Source organism: Anolis sagrei, chromosome 11 (assembly GCF_037176765.1).
Source record: "Anolis sagrei isolate rAnoSag1 chromosome 11, rAnoSag1.mat, whole genome shotgun sequence".
Taxonomy (NCBI): domain Eukaryota; kingdom Metazoa; phylum Chordata; class Lepidosauria; order Squamata; family Dactyloidae; genus Anolis; species Anolis sagrei.
This window is the reverse complement of record NC_090031.1, coordinates 1,930,001-1,953,829: the sequence shown is the minus strand read 5'-3', so window position 1 is coordinate 1,953,829 and position 23,829 is coordinate 1,930,001. Positions and strand designations below refer to the sequence as shown.

General features: G+C 45.1%; 1 protein-coding gene across 1 annotated transcript in view; it reads right to left on the bottom strand.

Annotated features, from left to right (window-relative positions):
* TTLL11 (tubulin tyrosine ligase like 11) overlaps positions 1–23,829 on the bottom strand; it is a 35,370-nt gene that overhangs the window by 7,119 nt on the left and 4,422 nt on the right. Inside the window, exons 2-7 of the mRNA XM_060757587.2 lie at positions 17,421–17,517; positions 16,942–17,075; positions 15,251–15,826; positions 12,879–12,974; positions 12,485–12,618; positions 1,357–1,638 (exon numbers count right to left, since the gene is read on the bottom strand). Coding sequence (XP_060613570.2) covers positions 1,357–1,638; positions 12,485–12,618; positions 12,879–12,974; positions 15,251–15,826; positions 16,942–17,073 — 1,220 coding nt within the window. The 5' untranslated portion in view covers positions 17,074–17,075; positions 17,421–17,517. The remainder of the gene's footprint in view (positions 1–1,356; positions 1,639–12,484; positions 12,619–12,878; positions 12,975–15,250; positions 15,827–16,941; positions 17,076–17,420; positions 17,518–23,829) is intronic.

Genomic DNA, 23,829 nt, shown 5'->3' with positions numbered 1-23,829 from the left:
TGGATTATTTTATTACAATTTTATTATATGCTGGATTATTATTATTATTATTTTACTGACACAAAAACACAGTATGTCACAGCAAATGAGAGAGATATATTGGATTTTTATTATTAATTTATTATAGTTTTATTATAGTTTTTATTATATGCTGGATTATTTTTATTACAATTTTATTATATGCTGGATTATTTTTATTATTTTACTGACACAAAAACACAGTATGTCACAGCAAATGAGAGATATATGCTGGATTTTTATTATTAATTTATTATATATTTATTATTTTTTATTATATGCTGGATTATTTTTATTACAATTTTATTATATGCTGGATTATTATTATTATTATTATTATTATTATTATTATTATTTTACTGACACAAAAACACAGTATGTCACAGCAAATGAGAAATATATACTGGATTTTTATTATTAATTTATTATAGTTTTATTATAGTTTTTATTACATGCTGGATTATTTTTTATTACAATGTTATTATATCCTGGATTATTTTTATTACAATTTCTATTATATGATGGATTATTATTATTATTTTACTAACTCAAAAACAGTGTCACAGCAAATGAGATATATATGCTGGATCTTTATTATTAATTTATTATATTTTTATTATAATTTTTATTATATGCTGGATTATTATTATTATTATTATTATTATTATTATTATTCAGTACTGTGGAGACTATTTGTCCCCAGAGTATATTCCCCCACCTGTATGAAGGTCTATATTTATGACCCCATTCCTTTATGAGTTTCTCCCCCACAAACAATCTGCTCCATCCCTGTCTCATCCTGATTTTAGTATTTTTAGTATTATGATGTTTTATTGACTGTATGTGATATTATGGTTGGAAACCGGTCTGAGTCCCTCAAGAAAGGTCGGTATACAAAACTTTTAAATAAATAAAATAAATAAATATCTTCGTTTTTATCTTGCACATGCGGTCCACTCATTGTTATGTTATTTTATTTTATTGTGTATGATTTTGCTTTATCATTTTTGTACTCATATGTTGTGTGTATTTTACTATGTTGTTATTGTGTTTTGGTTTCACTTTATTGTCATATGCTGTTGGGCTTGGCCTCATGTAAGCCACCCCGAGTCCCCATTGGGGAGATGGTGGTGGGGTATTAAATAATAATAATAATAATAATAATTATTATTATTATTATTATTATTGATTGTAATGATGAGTCAGGAGCACAAATTGCTTCAACTGACATAACAACTATCGCAGCTCCGTAGGGATACACCTATAGGAAAATAATAATAATAATAATAATAATAATAATAATAATAATAATAGTAATGATGACCCCTAACCTTTCACCTTATAAATGTCCGGAAGGCGGTGGGCCCCAACTTGGTGGTCCCTTTCAGGCCCAGGAAGCGGATGAAGAGCGCCGCGATGCGCTCCACCAGCCGCAGGAAGTTGAACTGCTTGGCGTATTTGGGGAAGACTTGCTTCAGACAGAGGGAAGGGGCCTTCTCCTCCTCCAGGTTCTCCCGGCGGTGCAGCTCCAGCCTGTCTATGGAGTCCTCATCCAGGAAGTCTTCCTCCTCCTCCTCCTCTTCCTCCTCCTCTTCGTCATCGAGAGGCGCAGGCTCCGCTCTGCCGGTCAAAGAGGGGCGAAAACAACAACGACATTAGGACCTTGGAACACACCTGAGTTATTTAAATGGGTTTGTAATCATATCACTGGTGGGTGGGCATTAATGTTCACGACCCATGTTTATATTCAGCCTCCAATGGCGCAGTGGGTTGAACTGAAAGGTCGGTGGTTCGAGTCTGGGGAGTCCGGTGAGCTCCTGTTGTTAGCCCCAGCTTCTGCCAACCTAGTTTGAAAACATGCAAATGTGAGATCAATAGGTATCGCTCCGGCGGGAAGGTAACACTGCTCCATGCAGTCATGCTGGCCACATGACCTTGGAGGTGTCTATGGACAACGCCAGCTCTTCGGCTTAGTAATGGAGATGAGCACCGGAGTCCCAGAGTCGGACACAACTGGACTTAATGTCAGGGGGAAACCTTTGCCTTCACATAGTAATAGTATCAGCATTAGTATTATTATATGTTATGAGCTAAGAAGCTCACGGCAGTGCGGCAGTTTAAACTTGCTGGTGAACGGTCAGTGGTTTGAATCTGGGGAGTAGGGTGAGCTCCCACTGTCAGCCCCAGCTTCTGCCAACCTAGCAGTTTGCAAACATGCAAATGTGAGTAGATCAACAGATACCGCTCTGGCGGGAAGGGAAGGTTCTCCATGCAGTCATACTGACCACATGACCTTGGAGGCGTCTATGGACAACACCAGCTCTTTGGCTTAGAAATGGAGATGAGCACCAGAGTCCCAGAGTCGGACACGACTGAACTTAATGTCGGAGGAAAACCTTTGCCTTCACGTAGTAGATCCAGCGGGAAGGTATGGGTGCTCCATGCAGTCATGCCAGTGGCCACATTAGCTTGGAGGTGTCTATGGACAACGCCGGCTCTTTGGTTTAGAAATGGAGATGAGCACCAGAGTCCCAAAGTTGGACACGACAGGACTTAATGTCGGGGAAATCCTTTGCCTTCACCTAGTAGATCAATAGGTACAGCTCCGGCGGGAAGATATGGGCGCTCCATGCAGTCATGCTAGTGTCCACATGACCTTGGAGGTGTCTATGGACAACGCCGGCTCTTTGGCTTAGAAATGGAGATGAGCACTGAAGTCCCAGAGTCAGACACGACTGGACTCAATGACGGGGAAAACCTTTGCCTTCACGTAGTAGATCCAGCAGGAAGGTATGGGCGCTCCATGCAGTCATGCCAGTGGACACATGACCTTGGAGGTGTCTATGGACAACGCCAGCTCTTTGGCTTAGAAATGGAGATGAGCACCAAAGTCCTAGAGTCGGACACGACTGGACTTAATGTCGGCGAAAACCTTTGCCTTCATGTAGTAAATCAATAGGTACCGCTCTGGCGGGAAGTTATGGGCGCTCCATGCAGTCATGCCAGTGGACACATGACCTTGGAGGTGTCTATGGACAACGCTGGCTCTTTGGCTTAGAAATGGAGATGAGCACCAAAGTCCTAGAGTCGGACACGACTGGACTTAATGTCGGGGAAATCCTTTGCTTTCATGTAGTAGATTAATAGGTACTGCTCTGGTGGGAAGGTATGGACACTCCATGCAGTCATGCCAGTGGCCACATGACCTTGGAGGTGTCTATGGACAACACCAACTCTTTGGCTTGGAAATGGAGATGAGCACTGAAGTCCCAGAGTCAGACACGACTGGACAATGACGGGGAAAACCTTTGCCTTCACATAGTAGATCCAGCGGGAAGGTATGGGCGCTCCATGCAGTCATGCCAGTGGCCACATGACCTTGGAGGTGTCTATGGACAACGCCGGCTCTTTGGCTTAGAAATGGAGATGAGCACCAAAGTCCTAGAGTCGGACACAACTAGACTTCATGTCAGGGGAAACCTTTATGTTTATCTCCTATATCTATCTATCTACCTATTGATCAATCGATATTATCTATCTATCTATCTATCTATCTATCTTATCTATTATCTATCTATCTATCTATCTATCTATCTATCTTATCTATTATCTATCTGTCTATCTATCTATCTATCTATCTATCTTATCTATTATCTATCTATCTATCTATCTTATCTATTATCTATCTATCTATCTATCTATCTATCTATCTTATCTATTATCTATCTATCTATCTATCTATCTATCTATCTATCTATCTATCTTATCTATTATCTATCTATCTATCTATCTATCTATCTATCTTATCTATCTATCTATCTATCTTATCTATCTATCTATCTATCTATCTATCTATCTTATCTATTATCTATCTATCTATCTATCTTATCTATTATCTATCTATCTATCTTATCTATCTATCTATCTATCTATCTATCTTATCTATTATCTATCTGTCTATCTATCTATCTATCTATCTATCTATCTATCTATCTTATCTATTATCTATCTATCTATCTATTTATTGACGCTGTCTGTTTTCTATCTATATAATAAACAGTGTTTGTATGTGATGGTGTATGTATGTTTTGATGACGTTTTGAATCCCTGCTTGTCCTGGGACCACCCAAGGTGCACTCTCTCAGCCTCAAAATTGGCCAGAGGAATGAGAGGAAGCCAGCACAAGCAGGGTTTCGTTTCCATCCCGATGTCTGACCCCAATGCGTTTGCTCCTCTAATTTGCTGACCGGCGACAGATCTGCCTTCAGAAGGGAAAAAAGGAATTAGCGACTTTGGGAACGAAGCAAGAGAGAGAGAGATGGGATTTCAATTTGGACCAAGCCGATGACAATCCGAGCGCCCGCTTATCTTTTAAACATGATGGCTAATTTATGAACACTTCTTCTTCTTCTTCTTCTTCCCTTGCCTGCCTTAATCTTTATGCCGAGACACGCCGGCCGGGGCCTCCCTGGGATGCCTTTTCCAGCCGCTAATTAAAAGCGGAGAGATTTACGGCGGTGGCCCAAATGGCAGCTGTCAAGTTCAAAGTCAAATGGAGGCCGCAGACGGTGGTTTTGGGGAAGGAAAGGAGGAAGGAAGAGAAAGGCACGTCTGCTCCGGGGAAGGAGATTTAAGGCGCACCCACCACTCTGGGTAATGAATGCAGGCTGGCCCCACTTGATGGGAGATGCAGTTTGGTGAGACAGAGACGGACCAAGGCTTTGTTTGGCGGAAAATACAACTTTAAACTGCTGAGCTGCTGAACTTGCTGGTGAACGGTCAGTGGTTTGAATCTGGGGAGTAGGGTGAGTGCCTGCTGTTAGCCCCAGCTTCTGCCAACCTAGCAGTTCGAAAAAAAATGCAAATGTGAGTTGATCAACAGATACCGCTCTGCCAGGCAGTTAAGCTGCTGGCCACATGACCTTGGAGGTGTCTATGGATAACACCAGCTCTTTGGCTTGGAAATGTGCTTTTGAGCCAGGGCAGCAAAAGGGGTGCCAAGGCGCATTGATTCTACAATGTAGACGCACCCTTTGCCTGCGTCTCAAACAGCACAACAGGTTAAACCACCAGCTGCAGAAAATCTTTGCAGTTCAAAGCCATGAATAGAGGTGAGCTCCCGCCGTCAGCCCTAGCTCCTGCCCACCTAGCAGTTCCAAAACAGTAGTGCCAGGTATTTCTTGAACCTGAAGCAGAGTTTATCAGCTCGAACCTCCAAGCAATATTAAAGTACTGCCTATACTATATGAGCAATAATAATAATAATACTAATAATAATAATAATAATAATAATAATAATAATAATAAACCTTTATTTATACCCCGCTACCATCTCCCGCAGGACTTGGTGCGGCTTACAAGAGGCCGAGCCCACATACATCATAAAAACATAACAACAATACAACAATAAATAACTCATAACAAAACAATACAATAATGACACAACACATTAAAAAACCTGTGGCAGGGCCAACTGTAAGGATTAAAATTTAAAATGCTGGGCATGTCCAAGGGAAATAGGAAAGATATTTTAGGGATAGGTGAGCATGCAGACAATCCTAGATCTCTCGTAAAGTGCATTTGGAACATATTGCATGGGATTCCTATTCTGGGAAGGCACACTGGAACATCCATGTTTTCAAGCTCCTTCTAAAGACTGCCAACGTTGAGGCATGCCTGATGTCCTTGGGGAGGGAGTTCCAGAGTCATGGGGCCACCACCGAGAAGGCCCTGTCCCTCGTTCCCACCATTCACGCTTGTGATGCAGGTGAGATCATGAGCAGGGCCTCTCCAGATGATCAAAGAGATCGTGTGGGTTCGTATATAGAAATGCGGTCACACAGGTAGATGGGTCCCAAACCGTTTAAGGCTTTGATTAAAAAATGGGTTCAATATTAGAAATTCCATAACCTACTGGAAATAATTGCTCCATAACCTTATTGAAAAGGTAAAAATGATGTCAAATGTGAATCTTCCTTAAACATGGAGACCACCTTTTGGAAACGACTAGTCAAGGAAAGGCATGACCTTGTTAGAAGTCAACCCTTTGAACAAGTGATATTCACTAGTGTTCCCGTAATGGCACACAGGTAACTCAGCGGTTAGACTGAAGAACCATGTCTTTAAAGTGCCAATTAACAATTATACACATTTACAAACAGTTAGTGGAGGCGTGGAAGGTTGCTATTTCCAACCATCAATAGGTACTGCTTTGGCAGGGAGGTAAAAGCTTGCCCATGCAGACCATTCGATCAGGAAGGCGTCCACGGACAACAGGCTCCTCGACATGGAAAATGGAACACCAGCACCTCCATGTGGTCAGAGTTGAGCACACCCTCCAGATGCCAGAGATGGAAAGAGGGAAGCCTTTGCCTTTGTCTGTGTAATGTCTGTCTTTGTTGTTATTTGTATAATGGCACTGAATCTGCTCTGAGTCCCGTCAGGGAGATAGAGCGGAATAATAATAATAATAATAATAATAATAATAATAATAATAGTTATTATTATTATTATATTAGTCTGTCACTCTCACTTTCCATTTGGGGTCTTGGAATGAATCCACTGCCATTGGTGGCCTCCTGCTTTTACTTGGGCAAGAGTCGGGCCCCCCAGGTGTTTTGGACTCAAACACCCACAATTAGGACCCAAGTTGGCCCATGCCTGCCTTATCCGAAACCCAAAGTGCCAGATTATGGACTCCTCCATGAATTCCACAGTGCAGATGCATCCAAAGTGTCAGGATCACCATATCTGCTTGGGATTGGTCCTCCAAGGGTAGTCCGTAGGTGACTGTGGAGCCCTATCCTTGACCTGCATGTTCTCCCGCAGTGAGGGCATTGGTTTCCAGACGGAAGGCGGTCTCGATCGGGGTTGGCTTGATGCACCTTCCTCTTGGCACATTTCTCTCTTTCGCTCTCCATTTGTGCCTCTTCAAATTCTACAGCACTGCTGGTCACAACTGACCTCCAACTCAAGCTCAAGGCCCAGGGCTTCCCAGTTCTCTCTTGGTGTCTATGCCAGAGTTTTTGAGGTTGGCTTATTAATGTTGTGTTATTGATGTTGTTTGATATATTTTGGGCTTTGGCCTCATGTAAGCCGCACCAAGTCCCATGGGGAGATGGTAGCGGGGAACAAGTAAAGTTTTATTATTATTATTATTATTATTATTATTATTATTATTATTATTTGAGCCCGTCTTTCAATCTCTTTTCCTGCCACCAACATTCCATTTTCCGTTCTTGAGTTCGGAGTAGAGCAACTGCTTTGGGAGACGGTGGTCGGGCATCCAGACAACGTGGCCGGTCCAGTGGAGTTGGTGGCGGAGGACCATCGCTTCAGTGCTGGTGGTCTTTGCTTCTTCCAGCACGCTGACGTTTGTCCACTTGTCTTCCCAAGAGATTTGCAGGATTTTCCGGAGGCAGTGCTGATGGAATCGTTCCAGGAGTTGGGTGTGATGTCTGTAGACAGTCCCCTTTTCCTGTCCTCCAAAATTCCGTTTTCTGTTCTTGAGTTCGGAGTAGAGCAACTGCTTTGAGAGACGGGCTGGGAGGTTGGGGAAGGGGGTGTAAATACGACCTCTGTTTTGTGAGGGAAATTGAAAGGTCAGTTGACAGGCTGTGGACACAGTGCCTGCCCACTAGAGGGCAGATAAGAGTTGGGGATGATCAATACAGTGGGTTTGAGTGGGAAGCTTGAGAACTGTCTTTTTAGGGAATTGTGGAAAGATGGAAATAAACACTTGTCTCCAGGGTTTTATTGTTGTGAGCTTGATTTTAACTCCAAGATCTTCCAGAGTTGGACACAAATGGTCCTCTGAGAGGGGCAGGGGTAGTCAAATTAGGAGGAGGAACTATGCAAATAGGAGAGGTCTTCCTTCCCAATTGTTGTGCTCTTCTTGCCGGCAAGAAGCAAAAACACCTTCAGATATAGATTTGGACAATTCCAAACTCATTCCAGAGAAACGGGCACCATTTTGGGTTTGTTTTGTGGGCTTACCAAAGCTGCTATGTTTATTATTTGTAGGGAGAGGGGGGGAAACAAACGGAGAGAAGGCATGACGGACGCCTCTGTCCCGTTTTCTTTTTCCTGATGGCTAATTAGCGCTAATAAAGCAAGACTCGCCTGTTTCCTTTCCGCCCGACAGGATCATTATGGGGAGGATTGGCTCTTCAAACGCCGTTCGGAGAGAAAGCGCAGGAGAAAGCGCTCGGCTCCCAATTAAAGACCAGGCAGGAAGGCAAACGCCTGGTGGCAATGACATTACATACATACATATGCGCATAAAGGCATGCACGTTCCCCAGCCCCATTTCAGTCTCAAAGCCTCGTTCAAAAGATCACGTATTCCCCTCTGTACGCACACCACAACACCACAAGAGATCTGGGACAATCCTGGATGAACCATCACCAATTAAGCCTGGTGTTGTTGCGACATTTTAAGTTGATGGAGGCAGCACACAGACACACACAAACACAAGCTTCCTGTAAAACAACTGGAGGAAGCATTGGGGAAAGAGATTTCATTAAAACTACCAAGGATGGTCCTCACTGCCTTGAATAGGCCTGGGCCAACTTGGGCCCTCCCTCCAGGTGTCTTGGACTCCAACTCCCACCATATGGGTATGCAGATGACCCCTTGACTGACTGAAGTGTCCAGTTCCAAGAGGTCAAAGGCATGGACCAACTTGGGCCCTCCCTCCAGGTGTTTTGGACTCCAACTCCCACAACGTGTGTATGCAGATGACCCCTTGATTGCCTGAAGTGCCCAGTCCCAAAAGAACAAAGGCATGGGCCAACTTGGGCCTTCCCTCCAGGTGTTGTGGACTTCAGCTCCCATAACGTGGGTATGCAGATGACCCCCTGATTGACTGAAGTGTACCTTTCCAAGAGGACCAAGGCATGGGCCAACTTGGGCCCTCCCTCCAGGTGTTTTGGACTCCAACTCCCACAACGTGTGTATGCAGATGACCCCTTGATTGCCTGAAGTGCCCAGTCCCAAAAGAACAAAGGCATGGGCCAACTTGGGCCTTCCCTCCAGGTGTTGTGGACTTCAGCTCCCATAACGTGGGTATGCAGATGACCCCCTGATTGACTGAAGTGTCCAGTTCCAAGAGGACAAAGGCATGGGCCAACTTGGGCCCTCCCTCCAGGTGTTTTGGACTCCAACTCCCACAACGTGGGTATGCAGATGATCCCTTGATTGACTGAAGTGTCCAGTCCCAAGAGAACAAAGGCATGGGCCAACTTGGGACCTCCCTCCAGGTCTTTTGGACTCCAGCTTCCATAACGTGAGTATGCAGATGACCCCTTGATTGACTAAAGTGTCCAGTTCCAAGTGGACAAAGGTATGGGTCAACTTGGGACCTCCCTCCAAGTGTCTTGGACTTCAACTCCCACCATTCCTCACAGCCTCAGGCCCTTTCCTTTTCCTTTTTCACTTTCCTTTTCTGCTTAAGTGGCTGAGGGGGAAACGAAAGGGGCTGGAGGCTGTTAGGAATTGTGGGAGTTGAAGGCCAAAACTCCTGGAGGGAGGGCCCAAGTTGGCCCCGGCCTGGCATAGAGTCTTGTATAATTGAAAAGCACAAACGTTCATCCCTCCTTTCTTTTGGGGGGAGTGAAAAACTGCAAACGGCAAGAAGGATATGGCTTTCACCTGCATCTCACCTTCTTGTCATTCCAAGAAAGAGTCCCTGCTCTGCATCTCTTTCTGCCAAGGATGACATTTCACTCAGGAGGGAGGATGGGATTTTGGGCTCCAAAGATGGGGAAAAAGAGAGAGGGAGAGCAGGTCCTTTTGAAAGGCCGTGTTTATTCTCTCCAAACAAGGAGATGGGTTTTTCCCCCCCTTTCAAGCATGCAATTTCCACACATTTCAGCCGGGATGAGATAAGCGATTCATCAGCGCCGCTCTCCCTCGGACTGAATGGATATGCAAATCCACAATGGCGGGATTTCAAGAGCGGGAGATGATGCCCGAGAATCAGAAACACGTCGAACAGAAAGTGCAAATTACTCAGGCCTCTTGGATCTAATATTAGAGAGAGCGATTAAAAGGAAAACACGGTGCCAAAGAGGGAGGGAAGCAGGCAGGGAAACAAGCCTCCGCGGTCGAGAGACTGGCTCTCTGCTGCAAAGTGGGCCCGGTTCCCCTCAAAAAGCCCCACTCATCCTTGGCAGGGAGATTGTTCTGCTTACCCCACAATCCCACAGGCTAAAAGGGCCAGAGTTAGGCTTTTGGGACAGAGAACCAGCAGAGGTGAACCATCAAGATTATTAAGATCGTCTGGAGAGGCCCTGCTCTTGGTCCCACCGGTCTCGCAAGCGCGTCTGGTGGGGACGAGGGACAGGGCCTTCTCGGTGGTGGCCCCTCGACTCTGGAACTCTCTCCCACTGGAGGTCAGAAGCGCCCCGTCTATCCTGACATTTAGGAAACAGGTGAAGACTTGGTTATGGAGACAGGCATTCGACCAGTGAGCCAACACCCTGAGATCTGGATGGAGGATGATGAGCAACGATTTTAGTGTGACGACTGACCATTATTGTTATTGATTGTAATTGCTGTTTTAATGTTTTATTGTAATATGCATTATGATGTTTTATTGATTGTATGTGATATTATGGTTGGAAAACAGTCTGAGTCCCTCAAGAGAGGTGAGAAGGCCCGTATACAAAACTTTTAAATAAATAATAAATAAATAAATAAATAAGGTGCAGTGGACATGGGGCTGCCTTTGCACAACTAAAACTTGTGTGCGAACTGCACCCATTCCTACACAAGTCTGACTTGGCCACAGTGGTGCACGCACTGGTTACGTCCCATTTGGACTACTATAAAGCACTCTACATGCATTACAGAAAGTCCAATAAGTCAAGAGAACTACTATAGCTCAGTGCTAGGGAATCATGGGACTTGCAGTCTGGTGAGGCACTAGCACTCCAGTTCTTGCAAAACGATAGCACTGAGCCATGGCAGTCAAAGTGGTGTCAAGCAACAATAGACACCCTCCAGCGCCATTTCTGAGCTCTCTTTTTTTGGAGAGGCCTCTGGAAATGGATGAGACGTCAAGTAGGAAAATTAGGTACCACCTTAAAGTGTGGGGAGGCTAAATTAACTGATTTATGAGGCCATAAAGAAGACTCCAGCAAAAGCATTCCAGTGGGGAAGCATGTGGGGAATGCGGAAGTGCTTCATCAGCGTCGCAGATCCCACTACAGCATTGCAGCGCACCCAAGTACCTGGGAGTCACTCTAGACCATGCTCTTACTTACAAGAAGCACTGCCTGAACATCAAGCAAAAAGTGGGCGCTAGAAACAATATCATACGAAAGCTGACTGGCACAACCTGGGAATCACAACCAGATACAGTGAAGACATCTGCCCTTGCGAGGTGCTATTCTGCTGCCCAGTACGCATGCCCAGTGTGGAACACATCTCACCACACTCAAACAGTGGATGTGGCTCTTAATGAGACAGGCCGCATTATCACGGGGTGCCTGCGCCCTACACCACGGGAGAAATTACACTGCTTAGCTGGTATTGCACCACCTGACATCCGCCAGGAAGTAGCAGCCAATAGTGAAAGGACCAAGGCAGAGACATCTCCAGCTCATCCCGTTTGGTTATCAGCCAGCACGTCAACGACCTAAATCTAGAAATAGTTTTCTAAGACCTACAGAGACACTCGCTGGAACACCTCAGCAAGCGAGAGTCCAAAAGTGGCAGACTCAAATCCGGAACCTCAATCCATGGCTGATACCAAATGAGAGACTCCCCTCTGGGCACGCAGAAGACTGGGCGACTTGGAAGGCGCTGAACAGGCTGCGCTCTGCCACCACGAGATGCAGATCCAACCTTCAGAAATGGGGCCACAAAGTGGAATCCTCGACATGCGAGTGCGGAGAGGAGCAAACCACTGACCACCTGCTGCAATGCAACTTGAGCCCTGCCACATGCACAAGGGAGGACCTTCTTGCAGCAACATCAGAGGCACTCCAAGGGGACAGAGACTGGTCAAAGGACATTTAATCAACTACCAAACTCACAATTTTCGTCTGGTTTTTTTTTTTTTTTGGTTTTTTTGCTTTGTTCTTTTAGAAATGTAATATAATCGACTGGTTGCCCTGACACGATAAATAAATAGCGTCGCAGATGGATGATGAAACCGACAGCTCTCCTGGTGGCCAGAAAAAAAGTTAAATAGCCTCTGTGTATGTCTGTATATGTTTGTATGTCAAAAATTGGCATTGAATGTTTGCCATATATGTAATCCTCGCTGAGTCCCCTGCGGGGTGAGGAGAAGGGCGGAACAGAAAAGCTGTAAATAAATAAATAAATATATAAATATATAAACAGGCGACTGACCACAAACCTGAAGCAAGCAGTGCAAAAGAGTAGCAGGTTGAAGCATTCAGAAGTCCAACTGAGCGTTTCTCCTGTGAAAAGGGAACGACCCCAAGGCACTACTCACCCCATTTCTCCCTGCTGCTGCTGCAGCTTCTTCTTCTTGCGGGGGTCCACCAAGCGGAGGGTGTCCCGGATGACGGCCACCTTGATTTCCTCATCGACGGGGCTTGGGATGTATTCAAAGACTCCTGGAGACACCTGGGAGCCCACAGCCCAAAAAAAGGCATTGCTGGTGAGACCTCACACTCACCCACGCTCTGCTCAAGGCTTTCAAAAGGATAAGGCCCCACCAAGAGACGCTTCCTCGCCTTTCCCTTCCCTCCAAGCTAAGCCTCCCTAGATAGGAGCAATCTATCTGTATGTCACGGTCGAGGAGGTACAGTGAGGAAACTTCCCTGGTTGAAACTATTGACACGGTACAAGCCCGGTCACCTTGTGCAGCGAAAAGCAAGGCTTACCTCTTTCTCGTGCTCGATTTTCATGCTGGGGTTAGCATTCACCTCCAGCAGAATCGGCTTCAGGTTCTTCATCAGGAGAATGTCAAACCCTAAAATCTTTATAGAAGAGAAGGGGGTCAATAGCCCTCTCTGCACTTTTCCACTTCCAAACCTATTTATTTATTTATTTACACTATTTATATTCTGTCCTTCTCACTCTGAAGGGAACTCAGGGCGGAACACAGAACACATACACGGAAAACATTCAATACAATAACAAGACAGACAACAGATATAGGTTTTTTCCCATCTTTTGGCATCTTGGAGGCAGTGCTCGGTCCGGCCACAGAGGGGTGCTGTCGCTCCATCTTTCTGCCAAAGAGCTTTCTTTTGTTCGTAAATTTCCTCCTTTTTCTGATCGATACCTGCCTGCTTTCTCGCAGTTCGTATTTATCGACTCACATTTGTTTTCAATCTGCTACGTTGGCAGGGAGCTGGGCTACAGGCCAGGAACTCACCCTGACCCAAGCTTCCAACAGTCAACCTTCCGGCTGGCAAGATTTGTTGCATCTGGTGGTTAACCTGCTGCGCTAAAGCCTGGCCCAAACAAACTAAACAAGCAAATAATCTCCAACTGGTCTGACCTTAACAGACAGGGATGCACTCCTGACTTATTTTATCATAAATGAAAACAAACAAACATATCAAAACTTGAGCTACTTCTGGGCAAAATTATGAAAAGGGTTTTCCTGTACTTTTCAATATTTCCCCCAACAATTCTTTTTCTTTTTTGACAATTGATAATTTCCTGCAAAACTGTCCTGAAGTGTTGGGGTGGAGGAATATATACAAACCCTTCCTGGTTTTGCACAATTAGCACTGTGAAGAGTATACAAGACAACCTATTGCACAAATTGCCATTCTGGCATGTACCAGCATCTCTTCCCATCCCACCTGCGTTCTCTTACTGCTCTCGTGCCATGTCAGTTGTGAGACTTTGAGCACCTTTTGGAAAATCATACACTACGTTCCCTCGTAATGCCCACATTCATGTGTGCCTTCTACCTCAATAATAATAATAATAATAATAATAATAATAATAATAATAATAAAAACAATAATACATTCCCTCGTAATGCCCACATTCATGTGTGCTTTCTACCTCAATAATAATAATAATAATAATAATAATAAACAATACATTCTGTCATAATGCCCACATTCATTTGTGCCTTCTACCTCAATAATAATAATAATAATAATAATAATAATAATAAACAAAACATTATGTCATAATGCCCACATTCATGTGTGCCTTCTACCTCAATAATAATAATAATAATAATAATAATAATAAACAATACATTCTAGCGTAATGCCCACATTCATGTGTGCCTTCTACCTCAATAATAATAATAATAATAATAATAATAAAAACAATAATACATTCCCTCGTAATGCCCACATTCATGTGTGCCTTCTACCTCAATAATAATAATAATAATAATAATAATAAACAATACATTCTGTCATAATGCCCACATTCATGTGTGCCTTCTACCTCAATAATAATAATAATAATAAACAAAACATTATGTCATAATGCCCACATTCATGTGTGCCTTCTACCTCAATAATAATAATAATAATAATAATAATAATAATAAACAATACATTCTAGCGTAATGCCCACATTCATGTGTGCCTTCTACCTCAATAATAATAATAACAATATTAATAGTAATAAACAATACATTCTGTCATAATGCCCACATTCATGTGTGCCTTCTACCTCAATAATAATAACAATAATAATATTTAATAACAATAATACATTCCCTCGTAATGCCCACATTCATATGTGCCTTCTACCTCAATAATAATAACAACAACAACAACAACAACATTGTGGTTTTGTATCAGTAAAATAATATACTTCATTTATATTCCGCTCTATCTCCCCGAAGGGGCTCAGAGCAAATACATAAATGGCAAACATTAGGTGCCGTTATACAATTAACAACAAAGACAGACAGTGCACAGACAGAGGCAAAGGCTTCCCTCTTTTCATCTCCGGCATCTGGAGGCTTTGTATGTTTTTCCCATTGGTGAAGGAGGTCTTGCACCATCAAAGCCTCCCCACGGATGGTCATCCAACCTCTGTTGAAAAGCCTCCAAAGAAGGAGCCCCCACCAGACTCCAAGGCAGAGAGTTCCACTGTTGAACAGCTATTATGTATGATTTCAACTATATACAATCAAACGAGAATATAGCCAAATACACTCAATTGCAAGCCGCCTTGAGTTGCCAACCTGTGAGAAAGGTGGGCTGTAAACAAAAGGATGGATGGAATGGAGGGGAAGCCTCAAAGCTGCATTGAGTTCTGGTCTTACCTGGAAACAAGAGGGTCCTGGCTTTCCCGTGGGAATATCCGACTGGTAATACACCTTGAGTTCGGGCACCATGGCGATGACCGTCTTGATGACCAGGGAAATGATGTCGGACCAGATCTTCCGGATCTCCACCCCGCTGGACGAGAGCCTGTCGAGGATGCTGGAAAACGTCCGTTTGCTCCCCGTGTTGGCGCTGTCGGAGTGGACAAAGTTCCCGCTGTGGACGTTGAGGGAGTAGTTGGTGAGGTGCATGAAGACCAGGTGGAGGTTCTTGAGGTGGGGCTCCTGGTAGGGCTCCGTGCAGAAGCGGCAGAGCCCGTCTTTGGCCACGTACACCTCCAGCGGCTCCAAGGATTTCAGCAGGACGTAGAGGCGGATGTCGAACTTGAGCTTGTCAATCAGGAGGGGCTTGGAGATGTACTCCTGGACCACCGCCGGGCGCGTCTGCAGGTTGCTCGACATCCGGACGTCGCCAGGGTCCTTAATGAGGTAGATCCCGTCCCCTTGGCACCCACCGTCCGGCTTCACGATAAAGGTGGGCCTCCAGGAAGGGTTGTTGTCCTTGATCATGTGGACCTGAGAAGGGGAAGCGGGAACGGGAAGGCCCTCGGTTGCATCTCGCCTCCACAAAGAGCATTAACCCATAGTGCTGAGGAGCCACCCAGCGCACTCCCAGGTCACAGTGGGCACCATGAATATGTAGCCCAACCCCTGCCAATGCCCTCCCCAAACTGCCCATGGAATGCTTTCATTCAGGGACCATTTCATCCTAGGTTTTATGTGATCCCTCCACCACAGACATCCCAGTGTTTCTGACTCTCTCCATTGGTGTGGAACTTGTATGACTCCGCCCACTGCCTCTCCCTTAACCCTTAGAATCATAGAATCCTAGAGTTGGAAGAGACCTCATGGGCCATCCACTCCAACCCCCAGCCAAAAAGCAGGAATATTGCATTCAAAGCACCCCTGACAGATGGCCATCCAGCCTGTTTCAAAGCTTCCAAAGAAGGAGACTCCACCTTTCTTACTCTTCTCAACTCAGTTTGTCTGCACAACAAACAGAGCAGAACTAATCAGCAACTAAACACACTGCAGCAGTTTGGGGATTGACTCCACATGATGGAAGTTGTAGTTCGTCCTGCATCAAGTCAGAGCACTGTGACCCCCACCAACAATGGACCTGGACCACATTTGGCACACAGAACTCCCATGACCTTAGAAAAATACTGGAGAGGTTTGGGAATAGCCATTGTAGATACTGGGATTTATAGTTCACCTGCAATCCAAGAGCATTCTGGACCTCAACAATGATGGTCCTGAACCTAGCTTGGCACAAAGAACCCAAATAACCAACACAAAATAAATGAGAGGTTGGGGGAGAACTGGCCTTCCTTACTGGGAGTTGTAGTTTACTCACAACCAGAGAAATGGTGACCTTGTTCAGCCAGCAACCTTTACAATTTTGGAACTGCTTTGAACTCCCAAATATTGGGAGTGCTGAATGCCAAGGGAGGGCCGTAATGCCTTGAGGCCTCCCACACAACTTCTCAGGGAGTCAAGGGAAGGCCTGCTCTGTCTTCCAGAGGGGAAAAAAAACCCACAGTTGCACATGAAAGAGAGATTGATGGACTCAGGAAATCTGCCTTGGGAAATAGAGTTGTGACAACGAGGAGGAAAACAAGGCTACCGACCTCAGCCAGGAAGATGGCGAACTCCTCCGGCAGGATCCAGGACCGGGGGTAGAAGTTGTACTCCTCGGGGAAGAGCTCCTGCATGGTCCGCATGGCGCGGCTCAGCGTGATCTTGCGCACCATTTCGGTCATGCCTGAGGACGGAGAAGGAAGGAGCATTGGACACACCCGGAGGTTGCAAGAGGGTTCCCCCCAAAAGACAGGAAAAAGGTTGACCTTAAAAGGATATTCATCACACACACACACAAATAAATAAATAAAAATGGAGACCCCATTGGGCAAGTCAGTCTCTCACAGCTTCAGAGGAAGGTTGTGGGAAACCTCTTCTGCAGGAATCTCTTGGAGAGAGAGCCCAAAAGCCAATGCCAAGTTGAAGGCACATCACAACAACAACCAAGAAGCGAGAGATTTGTTTGGGGGGATCCATGCAGCAATCCCCCTCTCCGTCCAATCACGGCTCTTCATTTGCAAGGCATCACCTGGGAATTTGTTGACCAGGCCGGAATAGATGGCGTTGTCGTGAAACGACACTCCGTGCCAGTAGATGTCGCAGGGCAAGCGCCGGCCAAAGGGAAACTGGAAAGAGGAAACACAAGGGTCAAGCAACTCAAAACAGATGCGTATGATTTGACCCCACTTGAACTGCCCTGGCCCTGTGCTATTTATCCCTGGGAGTTATGCTGGGTTTGTTTCATTCTTAGGTGCACTTTTTTCCCAAGTGGCCAGCTTCTGGTCAATTTAGTACAACACCAAGTTTTTAACTTAGTTTGTGGCTTTTCTATAAATACATAAAGAACCCCCACCTTCCCTTGGGGCAAGGGAATCCATATCCTCGACCAAAACAAATGGACAAGTTAACTAGAAAACAAGAGAGGTGGACGCAGGAGGAAAGGTCAAGCCACACGCAAACCGCTTCAGGGCAAAAGCAGCACATCCTCGACTGGGAAACACTTCCAGCGCCAGAGTTTCCAAAGCAGAAAGACCCTCAGGCTGTTGACCGTGATTCTCTTTGCCCGCCAAGTTGTAGACTTTGCTCCCAGGGAGGAGCGAGGCAACCAGCTCTTTGGTTTTCTATCTTCACCAAGCCACAGTTGTGCCAGCAAGCTCTCTGGGACCAGAGGGGGGTCCAATTAACAAGGCAATTAAACCAGTGTTTCATTTCTCCCCTGATTATTAGGGAAGGGTGAGACCCACAACTGAGAACGGGGAGACGAGGATTCATCTCATTGTCGTCTAATTCTAGGAGAGGAATGTGCAAAAAACATTTAGGTGGCGAGAAAACAAAGAAGGGGCATCATCTCTGGAGAGTCACATTTTTCACACCACACATCTGGAAAGCAGGTGGAAAAGTGGGTTCCGCTCCCCCTTTTTCCTAAATCAATGTTTCCTCTATCTCCTGGTGACATCACAGAGGGCCACTTCACCCAGCCACAACCAATCTGCTTGGTTCCCTGTCCTTCCCTCTGCTCTGGGCCTTTGTTTTAGTTCAAAGCCTTCCATTGATTTAAGCTGGATCATGAAGGGGTCTGTGTGCCAAGTTTGGTCCAGGTCCATCAAGCCACGGAGGAGCCTTTGTGGGACAAACCAACATACATACACGCATATTAATAATACATTCATCGTAAAGGTAAAGGTTTTCCCCTGACATTAAGGTCCAGTCGTGTCCGACTCTGGGGTGTGGTGCTCATCTCCATTTCAAAGCCAAAGAGCCGGCGTTGTCCGTAGACACCTCCAAGGTCATGTAGCCACTGGCATGACTGCATGGAGCGCCATTACCTTCCCACTGGAGCAGTACCTATTGATCTACTCACATTTGCATGTTTTCAAACTGCTAGGTTGGCAGAAGCTGGGGCTAACAGAGGAAGTGGACCTTCATACGTGCTCTCTACGTGGGGCTAGTTCAGAAGCTTCAAATGGTCCAGAGACTGGCAGCAGGTTACTAACTGGAGCACCATTCAGGGGAAGAACCACTCCCATGTTGCGGCAGCTCTGCTGGCTGCCAGTCTGCTTCCGAGCTAAATACAAAGTGCTGGTTCTTACCTTTAAAGCCCTAAATGGCTTAGGTCCAGACTATTTGACAAACCGCATCTCCCTCTACAGACCAACTCGGACACTGCGGGCATCGGAGGAGGTCCTCCTCTCAGTCCCACCCCCGTCCCAAGCACGGCTGGTGGGAACGAGAGGAAGGGCCTTCTTCGTGGCTGCCCCCCATCTCTGGAACTCCCTTCCTAAGGAGTTAAAGGTGGTCCCCTCCCTCCCCACTTTCAAAAAAACAGCTGAAGGCATACCTTTGCTCTCTGGCTTACGAGGAGGAGGAACAGTAGTTGGTAATACAACCATTATACCTCTGATTAAGAGTTGCCATCCGTATCCATGCCCTGTTCACCCCACCAGCTCAATAGATATTCTTGAGAAATAATCAATCGATTTGCCCCAAAGAAATGGGAAATCCATGTTTCCATTTGATGTTGGATGTTTTGTCTTCTGTCTGTTGTAACAGGCTGTGCTTTTTATTTAATTTTAGTTTGTTAAGTTATAATTCGTATTTATATGTTGGGTTGTATACATTTTGTTAGCATGGATGTATTGTATTCAAGCATTGAATGTTTGCCTTTTATGCTTGGAATCCACCCTGAGTCGCTTTGGGGAGATAGAGCGGAATAGAAATAAAGTTTTTTTTAATTATTATTATCATCATCATCATCATCATCATCATCATCATTATTACTAGCCGTCCCCTGCCACACGTGGCCCAGTCTGTGTGTATGTGTGTGTATATATTTGTGTATATATGTGTGTTTGTGTGTATATATGTGTGTATACGTGTGTAAATATTTGTGTATTAATGTGTTTATATGTGTACATGCATATTGTGGGATTTTGATCTGCATCAATAGGAGCATAGTGTCTAGGTCCAGGGAAGTAATGCTACCCCTCTATTCTGCTTTGGTTAGACCACACCTGGAATATTGTGTCCCATTCTGGGCACCACAATTCAAGAGAGATATTGACTCTAAGCTGGAATGTGTCCAGAGGAGGGCGACTAAAATCATCAAGGGTCTGGAGAACAAGCCCTATGAGGAGCGGCTTAAGGAGCTGGGCATGTTTAACCTGAAGAAGAGAAGGATGAGAGGCGATATGATAGCCATGTATAAATATGAGAGAGGAAGCCACAGGGAGGAGGAGGGAGCAAGCTTGTTTTCTGCTTCCTTGGAGACTAGGACGCAATGGAACCATGGCTTCAAACTACAAGACAGGAGATTCCACCTGAACATGAGGAAGAACTTCCTGACTGTGAGAGCCGTTCAGCAGTGGAACTCTCTGCCCCAGAGTGTGGTGGAGGCTCCTTCTTTGGAAGCTTTGAAACAGGGGCTGGATGGCCATCTGTCAGGGGTGATTTGAATGCAACATTCCTGCTTCTTGGCAGAATGGGGTTGGACTGGATGGCCCAGGAGGTCTCTTCCAACTCTTGGATTCTATATGTGCTGGTCTATATGCATATTTGTGAGTATATATGTATGTATGTGGATATGTATATGTGTGTGCATGTGTATATGTATATATATGTATGTGTGCATGTATATGTGCATGTGTATATGTATATATGAGTTTGTATATGTATGTGTGCATATGTACATATTTGTGTGTATTTGTGTATATATATACGTGTGTGTGTGTGTGTATGAATCTGTGCATGTGCATATGTATATGAGTGTACGTGTATATGTATACATGGTGTATTTTGGGGTTTTAAAGTCTGTTTTGCTGGGGTTGTGTGTGTGTGTGTGTGTGTTTATGGGTGGACACTTGTTGGACTGTTAGGTGTCTTGTGTCCAAATTTTGTGTCAATTCGTTCATTGGTTTTTGAGTTACGTTAATCCAACAAACAAACATTACCTTTTTATTTATATAGATGATGATGATGATGATGATGATGATGATGATGATGATGATGATGATTCCTTTACTTTTAGGTTTCCTTTTCCCTGGTGGTCGTGCACTCCTAAACCCAGTGTATGGGCAGGGCTGACTCCAGGAAGCTTTCCCCCCTCTTTTTGGAAACTCTATAGTTGGACTTACCCTTTTGTGACATTTAAGCATGAAATGTGTGGGACGCATGGGACTGTGAATACCGAAATGAGCACACGCATCCCTAACCAAACTAAAAGAGGTTCCAGTTCAGTGGGTATGTTATGAAACTGAATTATCAAGATCCTTTAATTCGGTCACTCTGATTCCCCCGCCCCACGCGTGTTCCCCACCCATTACAAATGGCAACAGCACCCTCTACAGACCGCGACCCGCAAGACTCCCAGAGCTAATTATGCTAATGCCTCAATATTTATGCAAATAACTCAGTGTGTCATCTTGTTCTGAAAATACTTCTTTTTCGGAAGCGTTATCCCTCCTGATTAATACTGACAGGCCTAATTCTCAGCCTGACTCTCCGCTGCCCCTTCTGCAAATCTATATAAATAAAAATGTAATGTCCGTTTGTGGGATTCACAGAACTCAAAAACCACGGGGGGAATTGACACCAAATTTGGACACAAGACACCCATCAACCCAATGTATGTCCTTCACTCATAAAACATGGAAAAACACAGCAGAAGGGACTAAAAAGCCCCAAAAAGCTAAATGACGGAAAGCTAAACGACAATACAGAAAAAGGGAAGAAAGAGGGAGGGAAGGGGAAGAAAAAAGAAAGAAAGGAAAAGAAAGAAGGAGGGAGGGAAAGAAAGAAGGTAAGGGATAAGGAAGCATGGAAGCAAAGAGAGAAGGAAGGAAGGAAAGAAGTAGAGAAGGAAGAAAGGAGAGAAAGAGTGAGGGAAAGCAAAAGGGAGAAGAAAGGAAAGTTAGAGAAGGAAGGAAGGAAAGAAGGAAAGAAAAAGGGAAAGAAGGAAGGAAAGAGGGAGCGAAGGAAGGGAAGAAGATATAGAGAAAGAGGCAGGGAAGGAAAGAAGGAAAGAAAGAAGGAAGAAAAGAGAGTCAGCAGAAGAGAAAGAAAAAGGGGGAAGGAAGGAAAGAGATAGAATCATAGAATCATAGAATCAAAGAGTTGGAAGAGACCTCATGGGCCATCCAGTCCAACCCCATTCTGCCAAGAAACAGGAATATTGCATTCCAATCACCCCTGACAAATGGCCATCCAGCCTCTGCTTAAAAGCTTCCAAAGAAGGAGCCTCCACCACACTCCGGGGCAGAGAGTTCCACTGCTGAACGGCTCTCACAGTCAGGAAGTTCTTCCTCATGTTCAGATGGAATCTCCTCTCTTGGAGTTTGAAGCCATTGCTCCGCGTCCTAGTCTCCAAGGAAGCAGAAAGGAAGCTTGCTCCCTCCTCCTCCCTGTGGCTTCCTCTCACATATTTATACATGGCTATCATATCTCCTCTCAGCCTTCTCTTCTTCAGGCTAAACATGCCCAGTTCCCTAAGCCGCTCCTCATAGGGTTTGTTCTCCAGATCCTTGATCATTTTAGTCGCCCTGTTCCTCTGGACACATTCCAGCTTGTCAATATCTCTCTTGAATTGTGGTGCCCAGAATTGGACACAATATTCCAGGTAAAGTGGTCTAACTAAAGCGGAATAGAGCATGGGGAGCATGACTTCCCTAAATCTAGACACTATGCTCCTCTTGATGCAGGCCAAAATCCCATTGGCTTTTTTTGCTGCCACATCACATTCCTGGCTCATGTTTAACTTGTTGTCCACGAGGACTCCAAGATCTTTTTCACACGTACTGCTCTCGAGCCAGGCATCCCCCATTCTGTATCTTTGCATTTCATTTTTTCTGCCAAAGTGGAGTCTCTTGCATTTGTCACTGTTGAACTTCATTTTGTTAGTTTTGGCCCTTCATCTCTCTAATCTGTCAAGATCGGTTTGAATTCTGCTCCTGTCCTCTGGACTATTGGCTATCCCTCCCAATTTGGTGTCGTCTGCAAACTTGATGATCCTGCCTTCTAGCCCTTCATCTAAGTCGTTAATAAAGATGTGGAACAGGACCGGGCCCAGGACGGAACCCTGCTCATGGCGCTCCACTTGTCACTTCTTTCCAAGATGAAGAGGAAGCATTAGTGAGCACTCTCTGTGTTTGTCCACTTAACCAATTACAGATCCACCTCATAGAGAAGGATGGATGAAGAGAAGGAAAGACAGGAAGGAAGGAAGGAAGGAAGGAAGGAAGGAAGGAAGGAAGGAAGGACTGACGGAAGGAAGGAAGGAAGGAAGGAAGGAAGGAAGGAAGGAAGGAAGGAAGGAGGATGTGACGGAAGGAGGGAAAGAAGGAGAGAAAGAGGGAAGGTTGGCCACAGCAACGCGTGGCGGGTACAGCTAGTGATTTATACCCATTAGTGCACATCGGTCAAATTCATGCAAAATCCAATTTTAGTTGACTACGTTTCTCCAAGTCCAGCCCTTCCCCTCTCCCCTAAAAGTGGGCGCAAAGAGAACAGGCCCCCAAAACCTTCCCAGCATCCATCCATATCACTTCCTCACTTTCATACTTTTCCCTCCTCTCCTCCTTCCTTGCCCCTGCTTCGGTTTCTAAGGATCTGCAGTAAACATTCAATTAGGCACCTCCCAGGTCTAAGTCACAGAATAGGCATGGGCAAACTTCGACCCTCCCTCAAAGTGTTTTGGACTTCAACTCCCACAATTCTGAAAAATCCTGCAAATCTCTTGGGAAGACTGGCGAGGCAATGTCAGCGTACTGGAAGAAGCGAAGACCATAAGCACTGGAGCAATGCTCCTATGACAGCAATTCTGCTGGACCGAAGGCCATGTTGTCCGAATGCCCGATCACTGTCTCCCAAAACTCCCAACTCAAGAACTGGAAACAGAATGTTGGTGGACAGGAAAAGAGATGTAAAGATGGGTTTAAAGCCAACCT